The sequence below is a fragment of the Kickxella alabastrina genome (assembly GCF_025024165.1).
Source record: "Kickxella alabastrina strain RSA 675 chromosome Unknown BX661scaffold_16, whole genome shotgun sequence".
In the NCBI taxonomy this organism is placed as follows: Eukaryota; Fungi; Kickxellomycota; class Kickxellomycetes; order Kickxellales; family Kickxellaceae; genus Kickxella; species Kickxella alabastrina.
In genome coordinates this window covers 526,334-545,998 of record NW_026251487.1, presented here as the reverse complement: position 1 = coordinate 545,998, position 19,665 = coordinate 526,334, and the positions used below count along the sequence as shown (strand labels likewise).

The 19,665-nt window shown below is 50.8% G+C and overlaps 5 protein-coding genes across 5 annotated transcripts; 3 read left to right on the top strand and 2 right to left on the bottom strand.

Annotated features, from left to right (window-relative positions):
- Nucleotides 1-1,134: 1,134 nt before the first annotated feature.
- Nucleotides 1,135-2,723, top strand: BX661DRAFT_206386 (uncharacterized protein; the record flags this gene model as incomplete). The annotated part of the gene is made up of 2 exons (XM_051538625.1): nucleotides 1,135-1,179; nucleotides 1,898-2,723. The coding sequence occupies 2 exons, from the start codon at nucleotides 1,135-1,137 to the stop codon at nucleotides 2,291-2,293; spliced, it is 441 nt and encodes a 146-aa protein (XP_051390682.1). The 3' UTR covers nucleotides 2,294-2,723.
- A 4,878-nt stretch (nucleotides 2,724-7,601) lies between these two features.
- BX661DRAFT_206384 (exocyst complex component Sec6-domain-containing protein) lies at nucleotides 7,602-10,000 on the bottom strand (the record flags this gene model as incomplete). The annotated part of the gene is made up of 4 exons (XM_051538624.1): nucleotides 9,282-10,000; nucleotides 8,494-9,255; nucleotides 8,073-8,431; nucleotides 7,602-8,022 (listed from the first exon to the last, which is right to left on the bottom strand). The coding sequence occupies exons 1-4, from the start codon at nucleotides 9,921-9,923 to the stop codon at nucleotides 7,602-7,604; spliced, it is 2,184 nt and encodes a 727-aa protein (XP_051390681.1). The 5' UTR covers nucleotides 9,924-10,000.
- Nucleotides 10,001-10,002: 2 nt separating this feature from the next.
- Nucleotides 10,003-12,335, bottom strand: BX661DRAFT_184882 (uncharacterized protein). The gene is given in 4 exon segments (XM_051536618.1): nucleotides 10,003-11,355; nucleotides 11,370-11,783; nucleotides 11,798-11,896; nucleotides 11,937-12,335. 4 exon segments carry the CDS (start codon nucleotides 12,056-12,058, stop codon nucleotides 10,119-10,121), a joined length of 1,872 nt encoding a protein of 623 aa, XP_051390680.1. The 5' UTR covers nucleotides 12,059-12,335; the 3' UTR covers nucleotides 10,003-10,118.
- Nucleotides 12,336-12,415: 80 nt separating this feature from the next.
- BX661DRAFT_184881 (uncharacterized protein) lies at nucleotides 12,416-15,415 on the top strand. The gene is given in 8 exon segments (XM_051536617.1): nucleotides 12,416-13,132; nucleotides 13,150-13,282; nucleotides 13,318-13,362; nucleotides 13,389-13,745; nucleotides 13,778-14,137; nucleotides 14,233-14,508; nucleotides 14,535-14,912; nucleotides 15,023-15,415. The coding sequence occupies 8 exon segments, from the start codon at nucleotides 12,891-12,893 to the stop codon at nucleotides 15,341-15,343; spliced, it is 2,112 nt and encodes a 703-aa protein (XP_051390679.1). The 5' UTR covers nucleotides 12,416-12,890; the 3' UTR covers nucleotides 15,344-15,415.
- An 865-nt stretch (nucleotides 15,416-16,280) lies between these two features.
- On the top strand, nucleotides 16,281-18,503 carry BX661DRAFT_184879 (uncharacterized protein). Its single transcript, XM_051536616.1, is given in 4 exon segments — nucleotides 16,281-16,803; nucleotides 17,108-17,738; nucleotides 17,771-17,880; nucleotides 17,892-18,503. The coding sequence occupies 4 exon segments, from the start codon at nucleotides 16,668-16,670 to the stop codon at nucleotides 18,440-18,442; spliced, it is 1,428 nt and encodes a 475-aa protein (XP_051390678.1). The 5' UTR covers nucleotides 16,281-16,667; the 3' UTR covers nucleotides 18,443-18,503.
- The last annotated feature ends 1,162 nt before the right edge of the window (nucleotides 18,504-19,665 follow it).

Below are 19,665 nucleotides of genomic sequence, written 5' to 3'. Positions count from 1 at the left end.
ACATTTTTAACCTTTATGGTGTTGCACAGCCAAATGACATAGAGGTGAATGTTGAGATTGATATTCAAGTGACTGCTTTCTGTTTTTATACCGACTGATAAAAGGCAAATATGATCATGAAGTACTAGACCAAGGAATCAATAATAATATCCAGGTATGATCCCCCTTTTATAATGCGCGTGCATACGCAAATATTGCAACACTGACACACCCAATATTTGGGCTGCTTGCAAAAAAGCCAGTACACGTTATCAGTGATTACAACGGCTAGCGTGTAGGACAGGGCAAGGTTGGGGATGGCACACACATACATATATATATATATGTCAAAGCCGATCTTAATTCTACTTTTGATTTCCTTGGTAATAAAAATTATTGCAAAACATACATATCATTTAACACTATTCGCATTGTGCTCAACACAATCATAACACATGTAAATGATTTTTATATCTATAATTTATAATTTATCTATGTGGCACTACAGAATCCCCGTTTTTATCCCCATTTGTGGAGGATAAATATGAATTACCCTGGTACACAATAAGTGGCTGACAATATCTTTGTGGGGGAATTTCTACTGCTTTTACTTTCCTACTTGCTTGTCGCTTGGATACTTCAGCGGAGCTTTTGTCAATAACATACGTTATTTGAGAGGTTATTTAGCTATTTTGGTGTTTATTTTCTCTAATTACTTATTTAAACATGATTGCTGTTCAGGCATAAATGCCGTATTTTCTTTATTTGATTGTCAGTGCACACATCGGTTATTGAGGATTTGACTGGCACTGACTAATATTTCGATTTTTAAGCATTCAAATAAGATGATATCTCTTTGTATTACATTATAAGCCAGAACTAAATCGGATAGCACAGTATAATATCGTGATGCAACAAAAGTTCTGGGTTATCAATCCGAGACGGTGCCCTGGCTATTGTCACGGTCTCTGAATTGTTTCTTTGACAATCCTTATACGCGGAAGCAACCGGTTCTACGGAAAATACGGCGTTGAAATAAGAGTGCATCTGCTTGTCCAAATCAATTGTGTAGTATTCACGGATAGGCCCGACGATGTACAGGCCATATGCTATTTGGTAGGTATGCAGGGCATTTCCAGATCTCAGCGCCAATAAATGGCTACTTACAAAGACAATGGTTTGAGCTCAAAAAGAGTGCGTGTAAGTGTTTGAAATATGAAAGTATGGCCATGCAGATCTTGATAATCACTGCGAATAAAAAAGTCTAAATCATTTGTTGGATGATCCCAAGCTATGAATGCAGAGCGATGTTTTTAAATACAGAAATCAGGCCAATAGTTATAAAAGTAGCTAATCATTTTTCTCTGGCGTGCTCATTATTCCAAAATAAAGCTGACTGCCCACCATCATAATACTTTTTTCTTTCTTTCCCCCTCTTTTTCTTCAGCTTTTATTTGGAACACTTTCTTTATTTCCCAATGCATGTGTAGTTTGCTGATAGTCACTCTGCTATAGATATGTTTTACGTGTTCTCTTTGCCCTTTGCATACATTAGAAGGGAAGCTTCTTTTTTTAATTTCAACACTTCAAAACTTCAATTTTCTAGTAAAAATTTTATCCTTATTCTTTTTTTGATCGTTAGCCTTTCGGCAATTTATTTTTATTATAAAAATAAACATTATGCCTTCCAACTCAATCCGCCGAATGTGCAAAGCAGTGCACGCAGATATCAGTCGCAAGGCCTCCAGAACCCCAAGCCACGGAAGCCGACTCGCAAGTCATCGCACAAGCTGGTGTGCAAGTCGTGCACTTCTACTTTTATTAGGACCACCGGCACTAAGAGCAAGGTGGCAGACGCCGATGCTTTCGTTATCCATATCGATGATGGTTACTTCAGCAACGATCCCGCACATATCAGGGGTCTTGCTTGCAGTCACCGACACTTGAATCCACACTTGCTGACACTGAGGAAACATATGCCCTCGAGCACAAAAACAAACGCCGCGAGCTCAGCGATGCACGCCGCAAGCTCGAGGTTCTCACCAATACCAAGGCAATAGATGGCCAGGTTACAGCGACTCTTGCTAATAAGCTCAGGAATGCATCCCACGCCATTGAGGAACTCGACAACGCTGAAGCAGTACTTGCCCATATTAATGAGGCCCTTACCAGTCAGCTCGATGACGCACCCCACGCGATTGAGGCGCTCTGCCAGTATGCGGATCTGAGTGAGGCTGCCCTTACCAACGCCGAGGCGCGAAATAAGGCGTTGGAGGACCGGCTCGAGTCTGCAAATAAATCCTCATTCAAGTAAGAACTGGCCAAAATCAATCATATGGTAACCGACAAGAACAACAAGCTTGAACGCAAACGCAAGCGCTCCAACAAGTTAAATCGGAAGTACAAGAACGCGAGAATCGAAAACACCAAGTTGAGCAAGGGGTGAATGATACGGTGCTATTGCTGAAGGCTCTTCAAGCAAATTGTCAATTCAGCAGCACGCATCGCAGCACTGGTGGTAACTTGCCAATACGCGCGGAACCACCGATGCCAACCCTGGCATAGTCACATCCATGTGTTGCGCCTTTCTTGTGCATATACAGAGCTTGGCGAACACATCAAAATATTTCCTGGGTACGGTCAAGCGAGGGAAGTCTTACAAACCACACTTTTTCATTTATCATTTTTCATTATTTTAACCATTTACACATGACGCTGAAGGGCAAAGAAAACAGCACTCTGACTCTGACACCAAAGCAGACAAAATTAAATCAAACCAATGTTTGTATTTTAAAGTGATATAGTATACGCTTCCTCTGAGTTGACAGTGTAAAGTAAAATTTTGAAAATTGAAAATATAAAAAATAAGAAAACAAAAGAAAACGTCACAAACTAAATGCTATTCTTGCTATTGTTCTGGTCAACAGCCTTCTTCACGCGGGCCCACGAATTGCTAGTGCTGACAGCGGCAGTCGGCGCAACAGTGGTGTCGCTTGAGGGAAGCGTCGAGGCGCGGGCCAGAGTGACACTGGGACTATTGCTCAGAAAGTTGTTTTCAATGTAGTTTTCAGTGTGCGGGCTAATCATACGGGCCTGCTGCGAGTTGCGAATGGCACTGAAGAACTTGACAGCGTGCTGCACATCCTTGACAGAAGCCTCCATGCGCATGCGGGCTGCCGAAATCTCGGGCAAGTGCTGCTGGGCGGGAGAGTTGGCACTCTCGAGGCCGAAGCAAGCGCTGAGATCGGGCAGGAAGCGGATGAACAGGCCAACAGGCAAGGACAGCATACCAATGAAAAGGGTTCCAGCCCAATGAGTGCCGGTGAGGGGCACGGTGGAGAAGGCGATACCACCATATGTGACAATGAGCCACTGAGCGGCCACGATGAACACCTGAACTAGCAGGAAGCCCGAGTCGCGGTGGATGTTGGCAAACACATTGAACTCGTTGGGCTGGATGCGACGGCAGTTGATCTGGTTGAAGACCTGCAGGAAGACAAACGAGTTGAATACCATCGTGCGCAGGACGGCGATGCCGGCAGCTGTGTTGGGCAGGTGGAAGATCTCGAGGCCGTGGTTGAGCAGAAGCAGATTGATGGAGACCTGGAAGATGGCCTGTCCGATAATCATGCGCCACATCTCAAAGGTGATCAGGGCCGAGTTGCGCTGCTGTGGCGGGCGGCCGAGCACAGCGTTAGTCGGGCCCTCGGTAGCCAGAGCCAGGGCGGCCAGTGTGTCCATAATCATGTTGACCCACAGCAGCTGGACGGCAGTCAAGGCGGACTGGCCGTCGGCGCTGAAGACAGAGGAAATGAATGTCAGAAGAACGGCGGTGATGTTGACAGTCAGCTGGAATTGCAGGAACTTGCGCACGCTGTCATTGACAGCGCGTCCCCAGCGGAGGGCCTTGACGATAGACTTGAAGTCGTCGTCCATCAGAATAATATCGGAGGCCTCCTTGGCCACCTCGGTACCAGCAATACCCATGCTGAATCCGACGTCGGCCAGCTTAAGGGCGGGGGAGTCGTTGGTGCCGTCGCCAGTCATGGCCACAACCTCGTTGCGCTCCTGGAGACGCTGAACCATAATCTGCTTGTCCATAGGTGAGGAACGTGCCATAACCTGCAGGCGGGGAAGCACAGCGTGCTGCTCCTCGGGGGACATGGCGCGCCACTGGGGGCCAGTGATGGCCTGGCCACCCTTGGTCAGAATGCCAGCGTCGCGAGCAATAGCACGTGCGGTCTCAATGTTGTCTCCGGTGATCATGCGCACAATAACGCCGGCGCGGTGGCAGTCGTCGACAGCCTGGCGCACGCCCGGGCGCAGGGGGTCCTGGATGCCCATGACACCGATCCATACGAGGTCAGAGAGGGGTGCGTCGTCATCGCTGCATGATTCAAGTCCGTTCGAGTCGATGTCCTTGTAGGCCAGGGCAAAGGTGCGCAGGGCATGGTTGGCAAATGCAGAGATGCAGCGCAGGCACTCAGTGCGCGTGTCGTCGTCCAAATGAACAACCTCGCCGTCCTGGTTCAGGTACTTTGTGCACGAGCGCAGGACAATCTCCGAGGCGCCCTTGGCGTGGACGCGGAACTTGTTGTCGCTCTTGGTCGGTACAATCGTGGTCATGGTCTTCTTCTCAGACGAGAACGGGTACACGCGCACGGGCTTGTTATCTGCGCGAGTGCTGCGGTAGTCCAGTCCGCACACCTTGCCGAAGCCCAGCAGCGCACACTCACTCTTGGAGCCAATGAACTCAATCTGGCCCTTCTCATCAGGTCCCTCGAATGCGGTGGAGTTGATTGCGATGCTCTCGAGCAGCAGGGACTGCACGCCCTCGGAAAGCTCGTTGTAGAAGGCTTGGGCGTTGGACCGGCTGCGCAGCTCGTGCCCTGCAACATATCCACGCACGACAGTCATCTTGTTCTGAGTCAGGGTACCAGTCTTGTCAGTGCACACAACGGTGGCACCGCCCATCGTCTCACAGGCGGCAAGCTGGCGAACCAGGTTACCGTCCTTGAGCATCTTGGTAGTGGCGTAGGCAAGCGAAATGGTCACAGCCATTGGGAGGCCCTCAGGCACGGCAACGACTACCACGGTGATCGACTCGATCACGATGGAGACAAAGTGCGAGAACATGATGCTGTACGGCGGGAACTCGGGGGCCATGGCGCACTTGACAAGATACTTGACGGTCAGGGTAATCAGCAGGAGGATAGCGGCGGACATACCGTACTTGGCAATCTGCTCGGCGAGGATGTCCAGCTTGAGCTGCAGGGGAGTCTCCGAGGCCTCTCCCTGACGCATGGCCATCATGATCTTGCCGTAGAACGAGCGCGGGCCAACGGCAACAACAACCATCGAGCCAACGCCCTCGAGAACCTTGGCGCCGCTGAGGATAAACGGATCGCGTCCCTCGTCGAGAGTGCCCTTCTTGATGGCATCCGACTCGCCGGTGGCGCTGGACTCATCGCAGGTCATGTTGTGGCCGGTGAGGTAGACGCCGTCAACAGGGATGATGTCTCCAGGCTCGATAAGAAGAATGTCACCAACGTTGATTTCCTGGACACCAATCTCGATTTCATTACCGTCACGGCGCACCTTTACCGTGCGGTCCTCCTTCTTGGCGTTGAGCTTCTGGAACTGCATCTCCTTCTGGTAGTCGTTAATAGCGTTGGTAAAGCACACGACCAGCACGGCCAGGAAAATGGCAGCGCCCTCGACCCATCCGACCTTGACGTCGTCGTTTTGTGGCTGCCAAAGGTATCGTCATAAATGCCGACCGCGAGCGAAACCGCGGCCGCGATGGTAAGCATGACTATTTTGTGATTAAGCGATTGTGAGAAGGCGTGATTTTTGCGGGAAAATTTAGCGAATGACATTGATCATTACTGGTCATTGCTGACAAGACAGCATGGCGCGCAATATCGGGATCACAATGGTCACTGGGATGGGGAGAAAGGAACAGGGACATAAGGCATAATAAATGGCCACACGTGTCATACAAAACCCATCCGGAGTGTTCAGCTCCTTGGCAAATTATGTCGTCAACATGCGGAAATGCGTAGAAAAAATTCACAAGCACGCACAAAGTCTCTTTCAAGCAAGAGCCGCGCATTGATTTATGTCGCAGTACAAAGCACACAACACAAAGCACACAAAGCACAAAGCACAAAGATGTGGGAAAGAAAATGCTTTGTACCAACAATAGACAAGCAAAAAGCAAGCAAAAGGCAGGGTTCAGTTGATACTTACTCAGCGTGCGGTCGTTGTACGCGGCAACAAGGAGCTGCCAGAAGGTGACCTGGTGAGCCTCAGGCAGCGTGTTGCGGCCAAAGACCTCGCGGCGCGCCTGGAAGGGCTCGCTCTGTTGCTCGCCATTAAAGCCAATCTGCTCTCTCTGCCTCAGGCCGACCTTGGGATCGACCTTCAGCGCCTTGCAGATCTCGGCCGGACCGCCGAGCTCACGAAGGCTGTCGGGGTCCTTGGGGTCAAGCATGTTGGTGAGCTGCTCGGGATTCACGCCAAACGTGCTGGTGCTGGGCACGGCGCCACTGCCCCGTGCCAGGCTGCTGCTTCCCGGAAGCAGCGGCGTGCGCTCACTGCTCCCACCGGTTGCAGGTGCCATGACTTAAAGATGGAAATAGCTACAAGAGAAAGCTCTGAGACAAAGGAGTTTAGAGGGGAGAAGCCGACTAATGATATTTTGCGTTGGTTTTGCTATGGTTATCCGCTGACGGGGACAAAAAATAATAACTTGAAAACTGGTGGGCGTGTACCGCACGGTCGTTAAAGAAATTGCAGAAAAAGGTAGTAGAAGCAATACTTGAAGAAAAATAGATGCGGAGAAGAGAAAGGAAAAAGAGAGGGACTGGCTGTGAGATGAAAATAGGGACAGGAGATGATAAGGGAAGCAGGTGTGCGTTTGTGTGCTTGAGCGTGGACAAAACCCGCTGCTATATCCTCGTGCGCTTTGTGAGAAAGAAAAGTGGGAATATGGAGGAAGGAGAAAGAAAAAACAACAGAAAATAGAAAACAAAGGCCGCAGCCTGGGCCTAAAAATGTGCCAATGCCAAACAAGCGCCGACAAGCCTGCTCGACGCAGACAAAGAGGACAATCATCCGGCCACTTTCCACAAGCATTGGGGACGAGGGATATGCGCGTTCCGAAAATCAAGTAAAAAAGCAGGTAAGGCCAATCAAAAGCCCCTCCCTTTTCACCCATTCTGGGCATCAAAGTGCGACCTTCTGTTTAGAAAGGCGAGTAGAGCGCGGGGGCAGAGGCGAAAAGCCAGTGCCAGAAAGAAGAAAAAAGATGTGGCAACTAGCGATTGTCGAAATAAAAATGAAATAGAAATCAAGTAAATAGGTAAATGAACTGCGCAAACATGCACCGTGCAACCACGAAGCTGCAAGCGCTGCAAAACTGCGTTTGTGCTAAAATCACACGCACTGTTCAAATGAAACGGAAAGAACATCTTTTTCCATCGGCAGAATAGTAATTTGATTTTATTTGTGCGATTGCCATGCGAATGACGATTGCATTACCGCCCAAAAAAGGGGGGCAATAGTAAAAGCACTGCCGAATCCCCACTTCCGCAATGCATCATCCATATCTGGCCATGTCAGAAAAAGCGGTTCTGCGCGACGCTGCCCAAAGGAGGGTAGCTCTTGAGCTTCGAAAATAGCGTACGCTGCTTGGCCAGCGACGATCCAGTGTCGCCCTTTGACTTTTGGCGCAGCGACTCGAGGATGCTCTTCAGCTGCTGCTTCTCCAGGTCGTCGCGTTTGGTCAGAATGTCCTCGACCAGCGCCAGCGGCAAATCCGGGTACTGCTTCTTGACCGAGAAGAACTCGAGGAATATCATCGTCGGCGTCGAGTCGATTAGCGAAATGAGGATGCGCACGACGTTTAACGTCTCGGCAACTGCGCTGCCATCCATGTGCTGCTTGAAGAACTTTGTCGCCCTGTGCAGCTCAAGGGTCAGCTTCTCGCTGGTCTGGCCCTTGTAAAACTTGACCTTGCCGGCCACCGCGTCTATGTAGCTAGCGCAAACCGCGAGAGCAAGTCCTGCATCAGCCGCCGGTACAGGTACTTGTCAAGGTGGTCCTGGAAGTCCTGGCAGTAATCCTTGAGCGTCTCGATGACCGGCTGCAGCAGGTCGTCCTGGTACCAGTCGGCGTGTACAGCGCCGATGTGATTGGCCGCAGGTCGGAGAACACAATGTCGGCCAGGGTCTGCGTGGCCGCCTCGGCTACGTTCATGAAGATGTCCATGGTCTGCGAGAGCTCCGCCTTGAACGCTCCTGGTGCGAGCGCGAAAGCCGGTCGCCGGTTCATCACGGATGGTCTCGGCCTGCACGACTGACCGGATCTGCTCGTTGGCCAGCGCCATTGTGTAGTCAACCAGGCCCTCAGCCACGTTCTCGGGCGTCTCTATCTGCTTGGCTTCTCGCTCTCCAAAATGTCGCGCCACTGCTTGCCGACGTCCTGGAATATCTTGTTGCACTCGGCCACCAGGTCGCAGAGCAGCTTGGCCCGCTGCGCCTGTATGACGACATCAAGGTTCTGGTTGACAATCTCGAATAGAAACACTGAGCCGTTGGTGACGTACAGGCCGTCCTCGCCCATGCTGGGCGCGTCCACGCGGCTGGTGAACGTCTCGGCCTCGGAGCGCATCAGGTTGGTGATCCACTCGCGGATTTTGCGCACGGCAATGTCCAGGTACTCCTGCGCCAGCTGGTCCTCACGGCCCTCGAGCAGGGCAGGCTTGAGCCTGTCCTTCTGGATGCTCAGCTCCTTGCGCATGGCCGTGTAGTACTCGCGCACCCAGCGCAGCAGCATCAGGATCGAGCCGCCCTCGAGGTCGCCTGAGATTAGCTCGTTTGTGGTTGCGACCACCGCCTGGTGGTACTCGTTGACAAACTCGTCAAAGATAAAGTAGTTGGGCGGGAATGCCGGCGCCACAGCCTCAGCGACAAACGTGAGCTCGTCGACGATGAAGCCGGTGACCTCGGTGATGCCGTCCAGCCCGTCGGCGTCCTGCTTGACGAAATCGGACACGCGCTTGAATATAAAGTCGTGCATCAGGTCGAGCAGCTTCTGCTTGTACTTTTTGATCCGGCGCTCCTTCTTGGGGCCGCGTCCCATGTTCGACGAGTCCATGGACAGGCGGTCCGACCCGCTGATCAGCGACTGGCGGCGGGCTAAGCCGGCGCCCTCTGTCTCGCGCTCCTGCGCGCGGTCGGCGGCCTCCTCGACCTCGATGACCTTGAGCAGCTGCACGATGATGTTCGTGCGATTACGCAGGGCCAGGTCGTAGATGCTTCCGGCAACATGCCAAAGAAAGGTCTCGAACTCGCTACGAGGCTGTCCAGGCCGCCAAACATCTGCAGCAATGTCTGCACTGAGTCGGCGTCGTTAACGCCCGAGAAGCCCAACGCGCGGTTACGAAAGTCCTCCAGCTTGTACAGGAAATAGTGCAGGCGCAGCAGGTTAAAATCGGCCTGCTCAAAGTTTGTCTGCGCGTCAGCGAGCATTTGGCGCACAAGCGTGTATTGCTCGTGAAACTCGCTGAACTGACGGTAGAACTCGTTGACGCGCACAAAGTTGCGGTTGGCGATGGATATTTTTTGGATGCGGTCAAAGTTGGTCAGGTAGCTCTGGGCCTGGTTGCACAGGTGGTCGACCTGCTGCATGTCTGTTTTGACGCGCCCAATTTGGCCCTTGGTTGTGTAGAGCAGCTCAATTCCCTCCTGCACATCGTCGAATTGCCGCCGCACGTCAGTGCTCAGCTGTGCGTCAATTAGAAGCTTCTCCTGGGCCAGCTTCCGCCGCACGTCGTCGGCCTTGTATACTAAATCGTCGGGGTGCCGCAGCAGCTTGGCCAGCCGCTCGATTGCGTATTGCTTAACGTTTGCGTCAGTGACCGTCTCGCTGAGCAGCATGGTTGAATGGTTATTAATAGAGTACAAAATGCGAAATGAATTTTTTAAAAAAAGGAAATTATAAATAACAGAAAAAGAATGCTGTTTTGAAATGAGCCGTGTGTGGAGAATGACGACGCATTGGCAATATGCAACACCGAAGGAAAAAAATAATGGAAAATAAATTGCCTGTGCGCGTGTTTTCGTTAATAGAAATTAAAGCGACGCTCGCTCGATATGCAACGCTTTAGGCACAGAAGTGGTCGCATTGTGCGCAGCTGCAAGGTCGGAGTTGGCGCCAATGCCAATCTCCAGCCCGCTGCCTGAGCCATTGAACAACAGCTGCTGCTGGCCGGCGTTGATCTGTGGGTACTCACTGTAGTAGCGAACCAGCGTTGTCGGCTCAATCGCGGTCGCAGACAGCGACGCTGACGTGGCGGCATCGATGCGCACGCGCACGTAGTCGCCAGGGCGAAGGCTCATTGTCGGCGGCGTGGTCAAAAAGACCTTGTGTCCGTAGTCGTCCGAGCCGAACGGCCGGCCATGCTTCTTAGTCAAGCCCTCGTACAGCACCAGGCCCTGCGAGCCGACCAGCAGCTGGTTCTTCGCCTTGGCCGTCGCGTGGAACGCAGTGATGATCTCCTCCAGCCGCCGACCCTTAACGTCGGCTGCCACGTCATCTTGGAACTTGCGGTGCGCGTGGGTGCGCTCGCGCATGCTGTACGCAAACATGAACGCCGTGTCGAAGCCCACGGCCTGCATCAACTCAACCGTGTCGCGGTGCTCGGCCTCGGTTTCGCCGCAGAACCCGGCAATGACGTCGGTGCTGAACGTCACATCGGGTATGACGCTGCGGATGTGGTGCGCCAGCGCGAGAAACGCCTCGCGCGAGTAACCGCGGCGCATGCGCTGCAGGCACGACGTGCTGCCCGACTGCAGTGGCAGGTGGATGTTGCGGCAGACGTTGGGGCAGTCACGGATAACCTGAATAAGCTCGTCGGGGAAGTCCTTCGGGTGCGGCGACGTGAACCGCACGCGCATCTCGGGATCGACCTGTGCAACGCGGTGCAGCAGCTCAGCAAAGCGACGCCCGCCGTCCTTGCGTTTGTAGATGGTGTTAAAGCCTCGGCTCAGGCTGGAGCCAGACCCAGAGCTGGACTCAGAATCTGGCACGGCAAAGACGGCGCTGTCGCTGGTGTCGCGGTACGAGTTGACGTTCTGGCCTAGCAGCGTGACCTCGCGGATGCCCTGCTTGCTGAGGCGCCGCACCTCGTCGACGATCGAGTCGATGTTGCGGCTGCGCTCTGTCCCGCGTGTGAATGGCACAATGCAGAAGCTGCACATATTGTTGCAGCCGCGCATGACGCTCAAATGGACGCTGATCTTGTTCTCGTCGAGCCGCACCGGCGTGATATCCGCATATGTCTCATCGGCAGACAGCATGACGTTGCCACTCCATCGGCGGACATTGCCCGCAGCGACAGCAGCCGTGGCAGCGACCGGTATGCGTCGGGACCGCAGACCACGTCAACCAGGCGGTCTGACTCGAGGAGCTTCTCCTTCAGCCGCTCTGCCATGCATCCAAGTACGCCGACCATCGGAGGCCGGTCTGGCCGTGCCTTAGTCTTCAGCGACTTTAGGTGCGCCAGTCGGTTCCAGATGCGGTCCTCAGCCTTTTCGCGGATCGCGCATGTCATTAGGAAAATCACATCAGAATCTTCGAGCTCCATTGTGCGCTGGTACCCGGCCTTGTTCAGCACAGACATCAGGATCTCCGTGTCATTGACGTTCATCTGGCAGCCATACACCTCAACATAGTACTTGCGGCCCTCACCCCAGTCAGATACAGCCATGTATGGAATGTCCTCAGGCTCGACGGCGCTGGCTTGGACGACTTTGCGCCCAGAGGCTGCGCCAAAAAGTGCTGCAGCGATGGCCCAGTACGGTTATTAAACACCAAGTGCTTGCGTCCTGATTTTGTCTTGCTGATGCTGCTGGCCTTTTCTGTGTCAAGCCCTTGCTGGGCGAAGCAACATCGGATCATGTGCGCCGGTGGTTGATGATGCCCAGGCGCGGCAGATCGCTCGAGTGCGCAGCCCATTGATGCCTCTGCTGCTGCCAGCAAAATTGATTACAGATGCCGACCAGTAAGCCATACGAGTGCACTGATGTGTTTATTTGGGTGGATCGGTGAGTGGGCTGTTAAAGATATTGAAAAATAGTTGGAAAATAGTTGGAAAAAGATAAAGGACGAGATGAGATGGGTCCAATTTTATTATGCGGCAGTTGATCGATCTTGCTTACCGCTCGAACTTTTTATTTAATCTTTGTTGATTTTTTATTCACCTCTGATCTCTGGCAGCGGCTCGGGCCAAGTATCGATTCGAATAATGTATTGTGTCGAGTCGAAAACACATGTTAGGCGCGAACGCGCTATTTAAAAATAAAGAAGCTGCGGAAGAAAGAAAAGAAAAAAAGCAAACCCACAAAACACATGCCTTTTCGGGGTTTCACTCTTTTCTCTTTTCGCAGTCCTGCGTTAAATTCAACACAATTATTTTTGTTTTATTTTTGTATATTTCTCATTTGCCGCACATTCTATACTTGATTCTATTTCTCCACTTCATTTCGCCCTTCAACATACATAATAATAGTATTAAAGCACAGCAGCAGAACAGCATAACAATAATGCCTCGCTCCACCACCACCACAGCAAGGTAAACACAATCAGCAGAATAATGTCGTATGTCTGTCATTTACGCAACATCCATAGCTGATACATAAAAAAAGTTTGACGCTTGCACATTTGATTAATGTCAATGTTTTTTCCACCCGTAGAAAGCGCAAGACTTTGGAGTCGGATACGGACAGCGATATTGACCCGACTGATTTCTTTAACGAATCGCGCGCAACAGCACTCCCAAGGCCAAGGCTGCACCCAAGCCCAGGGCCAAACCCAAGCCGAAGGCCGCCCCGGTCTCCGAGGCCATGAAGGTGGATGCGAAAAAGGAATATGGATTTCCTGCCAGCGAGCTTCCCGACGTTGCACCCAAAAAGTTCAACTATGCGCAGCATGCCATGGGCAAGGGCTCTGGCGGTGGAGCCGGCTTGACAAATCTTCCCGACGGCATTCCCAACTGCCTTGAGGGGCTGAAGTTTGTTGTCACCGGCGAGTTTGGAGATATGACGCGCGAACAGATCACCGACTTGATCAAATCATTTGGCGGCAGGTCACTTCGGCTGTTAGTGGCAAGACGTCGTACCTGGTGGTTGGAGATGAGCCTGGATCGAGCAAGGTGAAGAAGGCGAAGACCATGAAGACGCTCTGTCTCTACGAGCACGATCTTATTGCAATGATCCGCAGCTCCAAGCACAGAGAGGTTGCCGAACGGCAGATTCGGCAGAGACAGCACAGCCGGCGCAGGCAGAGGAGCTCGAGGATGATTCCGAGCTTGAGATTGTGTCGACTTCGGCGCCAAAGCCGAGCCCAAGGCAGCAGCTTCGGTAGCAGTGCCCTCGCCCACAATTGAATCAAAGCCTGCCCCTGTTCATGAACCTGCGCCTGCATCTGCGCCTGCATCTGCATCAGCGCCAGCGCTTGCAGTTGAATCAAAGTCCGATTCTAAGTCACCAGCGCCTGCCGCTGAGCCGAGGGCCGAGCCAGCGGTCAGGCCGCAGCCCAATACCATGCCAGGATCTTCTGCCGCTGTTCAGTCCGAGCTTTGGACTGAAAAGTACAAGCCTACCAAGCTCAAGGACTTGTGCGGCCACAAAACCAGCGCGCAGGAGATTTTGAGATGGCTCAGCTGGTGGGCGTCGGGCACGATTCCTGAGAAGCGCGCTGTGTGATCTCGGGGCCTCCCGGGATCGGCAAGACGACTACAGCGCACCTTGTGGCTAAGCTCGCGGGCTTTGATGTCCTCGAACTCAACGCGTCTGAGACGCGCAGCAAGAGCTCACTGAAGGAGCTTCTTGGCCCCGCTGTTGGAAACCGTAGCGTGCTAGAGTTTGACAAGCACTCGCTCAAGCGCCTCGAGGAACAGCAGCACAACGAGGACGACAAGGACGTGCTAGGCTCGGTATCAACCAGTGGTGCCAAGAAGTTGCTGGTTATTATGGACGAGGTTGATGGCATGTCTGGCGGTGACCGCGGTGGCAGCGCTGAGCTGATTCAAATCATCAAGCGCTCCCGCGTACCGATAATCTGCATCTGCAATGACCGCATGTCGCCAAAGGTCCGCTCGCTGGCCAACCACTGCGAGGACATGCGCTTCCGCCGCCCGACCGAGCAACAGATGCGCGCGCGTCTAGCACTATTGCGTTCCGCGAGAACCTGCGTCTGGAACCGAATGCCCTGGTGCAGATGGTGCAGTCCACGCACAACGACATCCGCCAGATTATAAATCTGATGTCTAGCTACGCGCTGAGCAGCAGCTCAATGTCGTACCTGCAAAGCAAGGCATTCACCACGCTCAACCGCAAGGAGGTTGCCATCGGGCCGTTCGACGTCATTGGCAAGTTTATGAACCGTGGCGAGAACGCATCCCTGTCGTTCTCGGACAAGCTGGATCTGTACTACAATGACTTTTCAATCATCCCGCTGTTTGTGCAGGAGAACTATATTGACAACAGGCCCGGCGGGCGTCCAATGCCCTTGAGACGCTCGACTGCCTGAGTAATGCAGCCGATTTTATTGCAGAGGCCGACATTGTTGAGACCAAGCTGCGCGGCTCGCAGCAATGGGGTCTGATGCCGCTGCACTCTGCGCTGTCGTGCGTCGGCCCGGCATTCCATGTGCGCGGCGCGCACGAAGGCATGTATCGCTTCCCTGGCTGGCTCGGCCAGAACTCAAAGGCTGGAAAACTGTCGCGCTACTTGAAGGATGTGCAGAGCCATATGCGGCTGCGCGTGTCGGCCGATAAAACAGAGATCCGCCAGTCTTACATCCCGGCGATGGTCCCGGAGCTGGTTCAGCCACTAGTCAACCAGGGAGCCTCTGGTATTCCCGACGTTGTTGCCATCATGGACCACTACTATCTTACGAAGGACCACTGGGATGCCATGCTGGAGCTGCATTTGGATGGCGAGGCGATACTCAAGAAAATCCCGACACAGTCAAGTCTGCGTTCACGCGTGAGTACAAGAAGACCAACCACCCGGTCGCTTTCCAGCCCATCGCCGGCGTGTCTTCGGTCAATAATGTGCAGGCTGCTGCGTTATCCAGCTTGAAGCCCGACACTGAGGATGTTATTGATGATGACGAGGGAGCAGTCTACGACGGCGCTGAGGACGACGACAACGATAATAAATCCAGCGACGACGTTGAGAACGACGCCTTGATCGCCGCCGCCAAGCCTAAGCCCAAGCCCAGAGCGTCAAAGACCAAGGCCGCAGAGAATGGCACTGTGGCGCCACGCAAAAAGAGAAAGGCTGCGTCTTAAAAAAATTTGTTTATTTTTTCTGTTGTGGAACGCAAACACAAACGCAAAATCACAATCACCATCAAAACCACAATCAGCTTGTCTTTTGTTTACTTTTGCTGCTGCTCCAGAATAGCAGTAGTAGCAGTAGCAGCAGCCAGCCCGCGGCAACGGTCACAAAACTACACTAACAAATCCCCAAACTTTGAGAAAACTTTGATATTTTGTTTACGCTTAACACTTTATCAAAAGGTAGTGCGTAAACAACTTTGAATCGCAAATTAAGGACGGCGAAAAAAGTGCCATCAGGCAGACGGAAGTGGAATCGTGAAATGGCTGCAGTGCTTAACTTTGCATCATCTTCAATTCCCTGCTTACAGGGGAGCGGCCTTCCTGTTTTTTTGCGCTGAAAGGCACTGTTGAGTCAGCTGAACCCGAGTCTACAGCAACCCCCGAGACTTTGCCCGAGATTTTGCCCAAGCCAAAGCCCAATCCCAAGATTTTCTTTGCAAGTAGCGTAATGATTAATATCTTTAACTATAGTGGCTATTTATTGCCTCTAGTTTTAAGCACATACCGGGTTGCTATGCAATCTAGATGGAAAATAAGTCGATTTTCAGGATATTCAAATTTTATTAGATATTTGTAGTTTCACTATTTACTTCAGTGTATATTTACATTGGCGCATTGTATGTGTACAAAAGCCTGATTATGTTGGCACTGGGGTTTTTCAAAGGAATTGTGTCAGTTTGATTACCTTTTGTGCATCAAATTCAACTTGCTCCATTTTTTGCGACACAATTGTCACAAAGGCTTAAAAAGGGGTTTTTTTTGCGGGTTGTTGAACCCCTTGAAACCTGCAGTACCGCTGCGGGCTTTTGAACATGAATATCACTATTTCGGACACTTTCTGTATTGTCACAATTTTTTGAAGCGAGAAATCTGGGCCTGGGCTGTCCTTTTTTTTCTCGCAATTTTTTGTTGTCTTCAAACCGCGTCCATTTTGGCCTCAACACTTTGCTTTTTCTTCCTTTTCTTCTTTTTTCAAAAAAAATTATTTTAAACTTCTTGGATTATTATTTTCTTAGCACGTCTTATTTTACACAGCAATTTTTGGCTGTCACCTAAATTTATAAAAGCCATAAGAATAAATTCATATTCCAGGCACTTTGCACATATTTTTTTCGTTTCCCCAACCTATTTTTTGCAGTCTTTTACTCCGACAAACTTTTTTCTTAGCATTTTCGCATTTACACTTGGACACTTTGCTTGCATTCATTCACTCATTTATCTGCACACAGACTCGGTTTATTTTTCCCCAACTACAGAAACTCAAACGCCAAACATGTATTCCGAAGAGTTGATTGCCGCCATATGCATCGGAGGGCTGGCCCTCACCACGATTGCGGTGCTCACCTATGTCGCTTGGCGCCAGCGCAACCAACAAACGACTCTTTACATAATGGTAAGCACCTATTTTTGTATTTAACGGGCGTACTAAGACACTGCTTACATTTGCTCGCGGGTCCTGAAAGGCCAACATTTAATAAGCACGCACAGCAAGATTGTTTTGACGAGAACACCAGGTGAAACCCACGTGTACTGTGGCGCTCTTTCCTGGGTGCTGCTTGGCACTTGTGCCTCTATTTTTTGTGTTGGCAAAGCCTCATATCCACATTATTTGTAGTTATGTTAATGCAATAAAAAGAAAGCATGCTCATGATTTGCTAACCACACATTTCGGATCTCGCCTTTACGACCGCTGTAGCCGACGAGAAGCCGTAGTAAATACTGTAGTCACGGGTATCATCGATGTACCACATGTATATGCAACCACTGACGAGTCGCAGCCGTTGCTAAATGCGTCGGCCATTCGCACTCGCTATGCCACCAACCCGAATGAGTTTGCCCGCTCGTATATTGGCCGCACAGAGTGCTCCAGCTTCATGGCGCAGCACTCGGTGGACAGATCTGTTGTCGGCTCGCCGCTTGCTATCGCAGAGCACTTTATGACTGTCGTGCCAAGTGATTCATCGGATTCGGAGGACTCGAGCATGGACTCGTACGCCAGCGACTCGGGCATCCCTGAGCCGACCGAGAGTGACAATATCACTTTGCCGTCAGAGTTGGCCTCAGCTACACCTCGCGCCAGCTGCATTTCCGAGATTAACGATGCGATTGAACCGGGGGTTCTGCCTGCAACTCCGGCCAGCATTCTGCTGGCTGACGAGCAGGCTCTCCATGAAGTCGCTGCTAGCGGAATCGACAACAAAGCCAATGATATCGACCACAGCCAGATTCTGATTTCGGGCACAAGCGCGATGGGCTGTGGCTGCTCTGCAAGCTCGAACAACACAGTCATAGCTGCCAAGCCCGCGGCAGCCGAAGATACCTCAGTTTTGAACTGGGAAACAGCGTGACCTCGGCTGCTTTCGACCAGCCGCGCAGCTCGACCCTCAGTGCTCAGGCAAGGGTGTTCGTCCCTGGCAGGCAACACAGGGTATCTGCTGACGCAGATGCCAATTCGCTTGCCTCGCTCAGGCAGTCAGTCAGTGAGGGTTCGCGTCAGCTATTGATACTAACGAAAATCGCACAAAATCCGATTATATTTCTGAGTTCGATGCGACTATTGCTCAAACGCAGGCGCTCAGGCAATCCACTGTCAGCAGCATCGCCAGCAGCAGCAGCAGCATCAACGAGTCTCGGCACCGCAGGTCGACCATTTCCACCCAGAGCACCCACTGCAGTGTCTCCGAGAGCACATCGGGCACAGAAAAGTCCAGCGAGCATGACACGCAGACCGAGTCGCCCGAGATTAAGAGTGCCGATTTGGCAGCAGAGCCCAGCCAGCAGGCGCCTGCAAGGGCTTCTGCCAAGCGGCGGTGTCGGTTCTGGCCCAGCTGCAGCAACCGCAACTGCAAGTATGCGCACCCGTCGCAGACATGCCGGGCATTCCCGAACTGCTCATTTGGCACTAACTGCATCTACATCCACCCTGGTGACGTTCAGAAGATTAACTTGGTAATTTCGCGCGCGGGCAAGAAGGGCGGGCCCAATCGCCCGAAGCGCAAGAATACCGATATCGTTCGCCTGAACAACCTGTCGGCATTTGTCAACTAGGGCGTCTTTCAGAGCATGTTTATTGTTATAGGAATAATAAACTTACTTTTATATATTTACACATGCACAAGTTACCATCCAGTATCAATTATCTATGTATTCAGTAGCGATAGAACACGTCGCAACAGCAGACTGATACTCCCGAAATGCGCGCAAGCAAAAACTTGAAATTCGTGCAATAAACACTGAGGAGCGTAGCAAATGGGCTGGCGACAGCACTTTACAAAGTTATAAATAAAACTTGCACAACACGTGCCATGCGAGACTTTAAAGTGTTTTTGGCACATACATATGCACAGGTATATAAATAGCAATTCATTGTTTTCTTCTATTTACTTTTGTCTGTTTCGCGCTTTATAAAATGCAAAAATAAAATTCTCGATAAAATCACCCTCCACCAAACCAGCTCACAAGATGATGATTACTCTCGAGCAAATGCAAATCATTAACCAAACATAAATAATATAATTAAAAAACAGATGGTCCATTGAAAATTATTTAAAGGCCGGCATGTTCCTCTTCCTTCCTTCACTCCTTCCTCTTTTTTGTTTTATCCATCACAATTGCTCACTCAAACATAATCTATATTATATACCATTACCTATTCATTATTTTTATTGCTTATATCGCCATTATAACAGAACAACCTCATCTCTGCGCGTCATGCATTTAACATCGTCAACAGGCTCAAGACCCTTGGAACCTCAAGATACAATTTTTAGCAGATAAACAAAAATCCCCATTCTATGACCATTATAACGACATTAAAGCTAACAAAAAATTCACGGTTGATAGTGACACAACATTCGAGGACCTGAGTGAGTATATAGAATACATTGTTGACATGAAAAAAAAGGAAGAAAAGGAAACCTCTACTAATACAAAAGCATTACCTGCATGGGTTTATCGTATTAAAAACGAAGTCGATTATGAGCTTCATTATTATAATGCAGTGGTAACAAACCAATTGCGCAAATTTTGGTAAGCAAGACTATTGGGAAGACTCAGCAACGGGCATAATTGTTGACAACGAACAAGTAAAACGACAGCATCAAGTAATGATGAAACAAGTCTTCAATTTCAAAAAATATATAAAGAATTATCAGGAAAAAAATGAAATTCAAGGTGAAGTTAACAGCTTCAGATACGCCCATCATGACTTTTTATATAAAAAAACCCTAATAAATTAATAATATAAATTGTGTAGTAAAGTTTTTATTTAG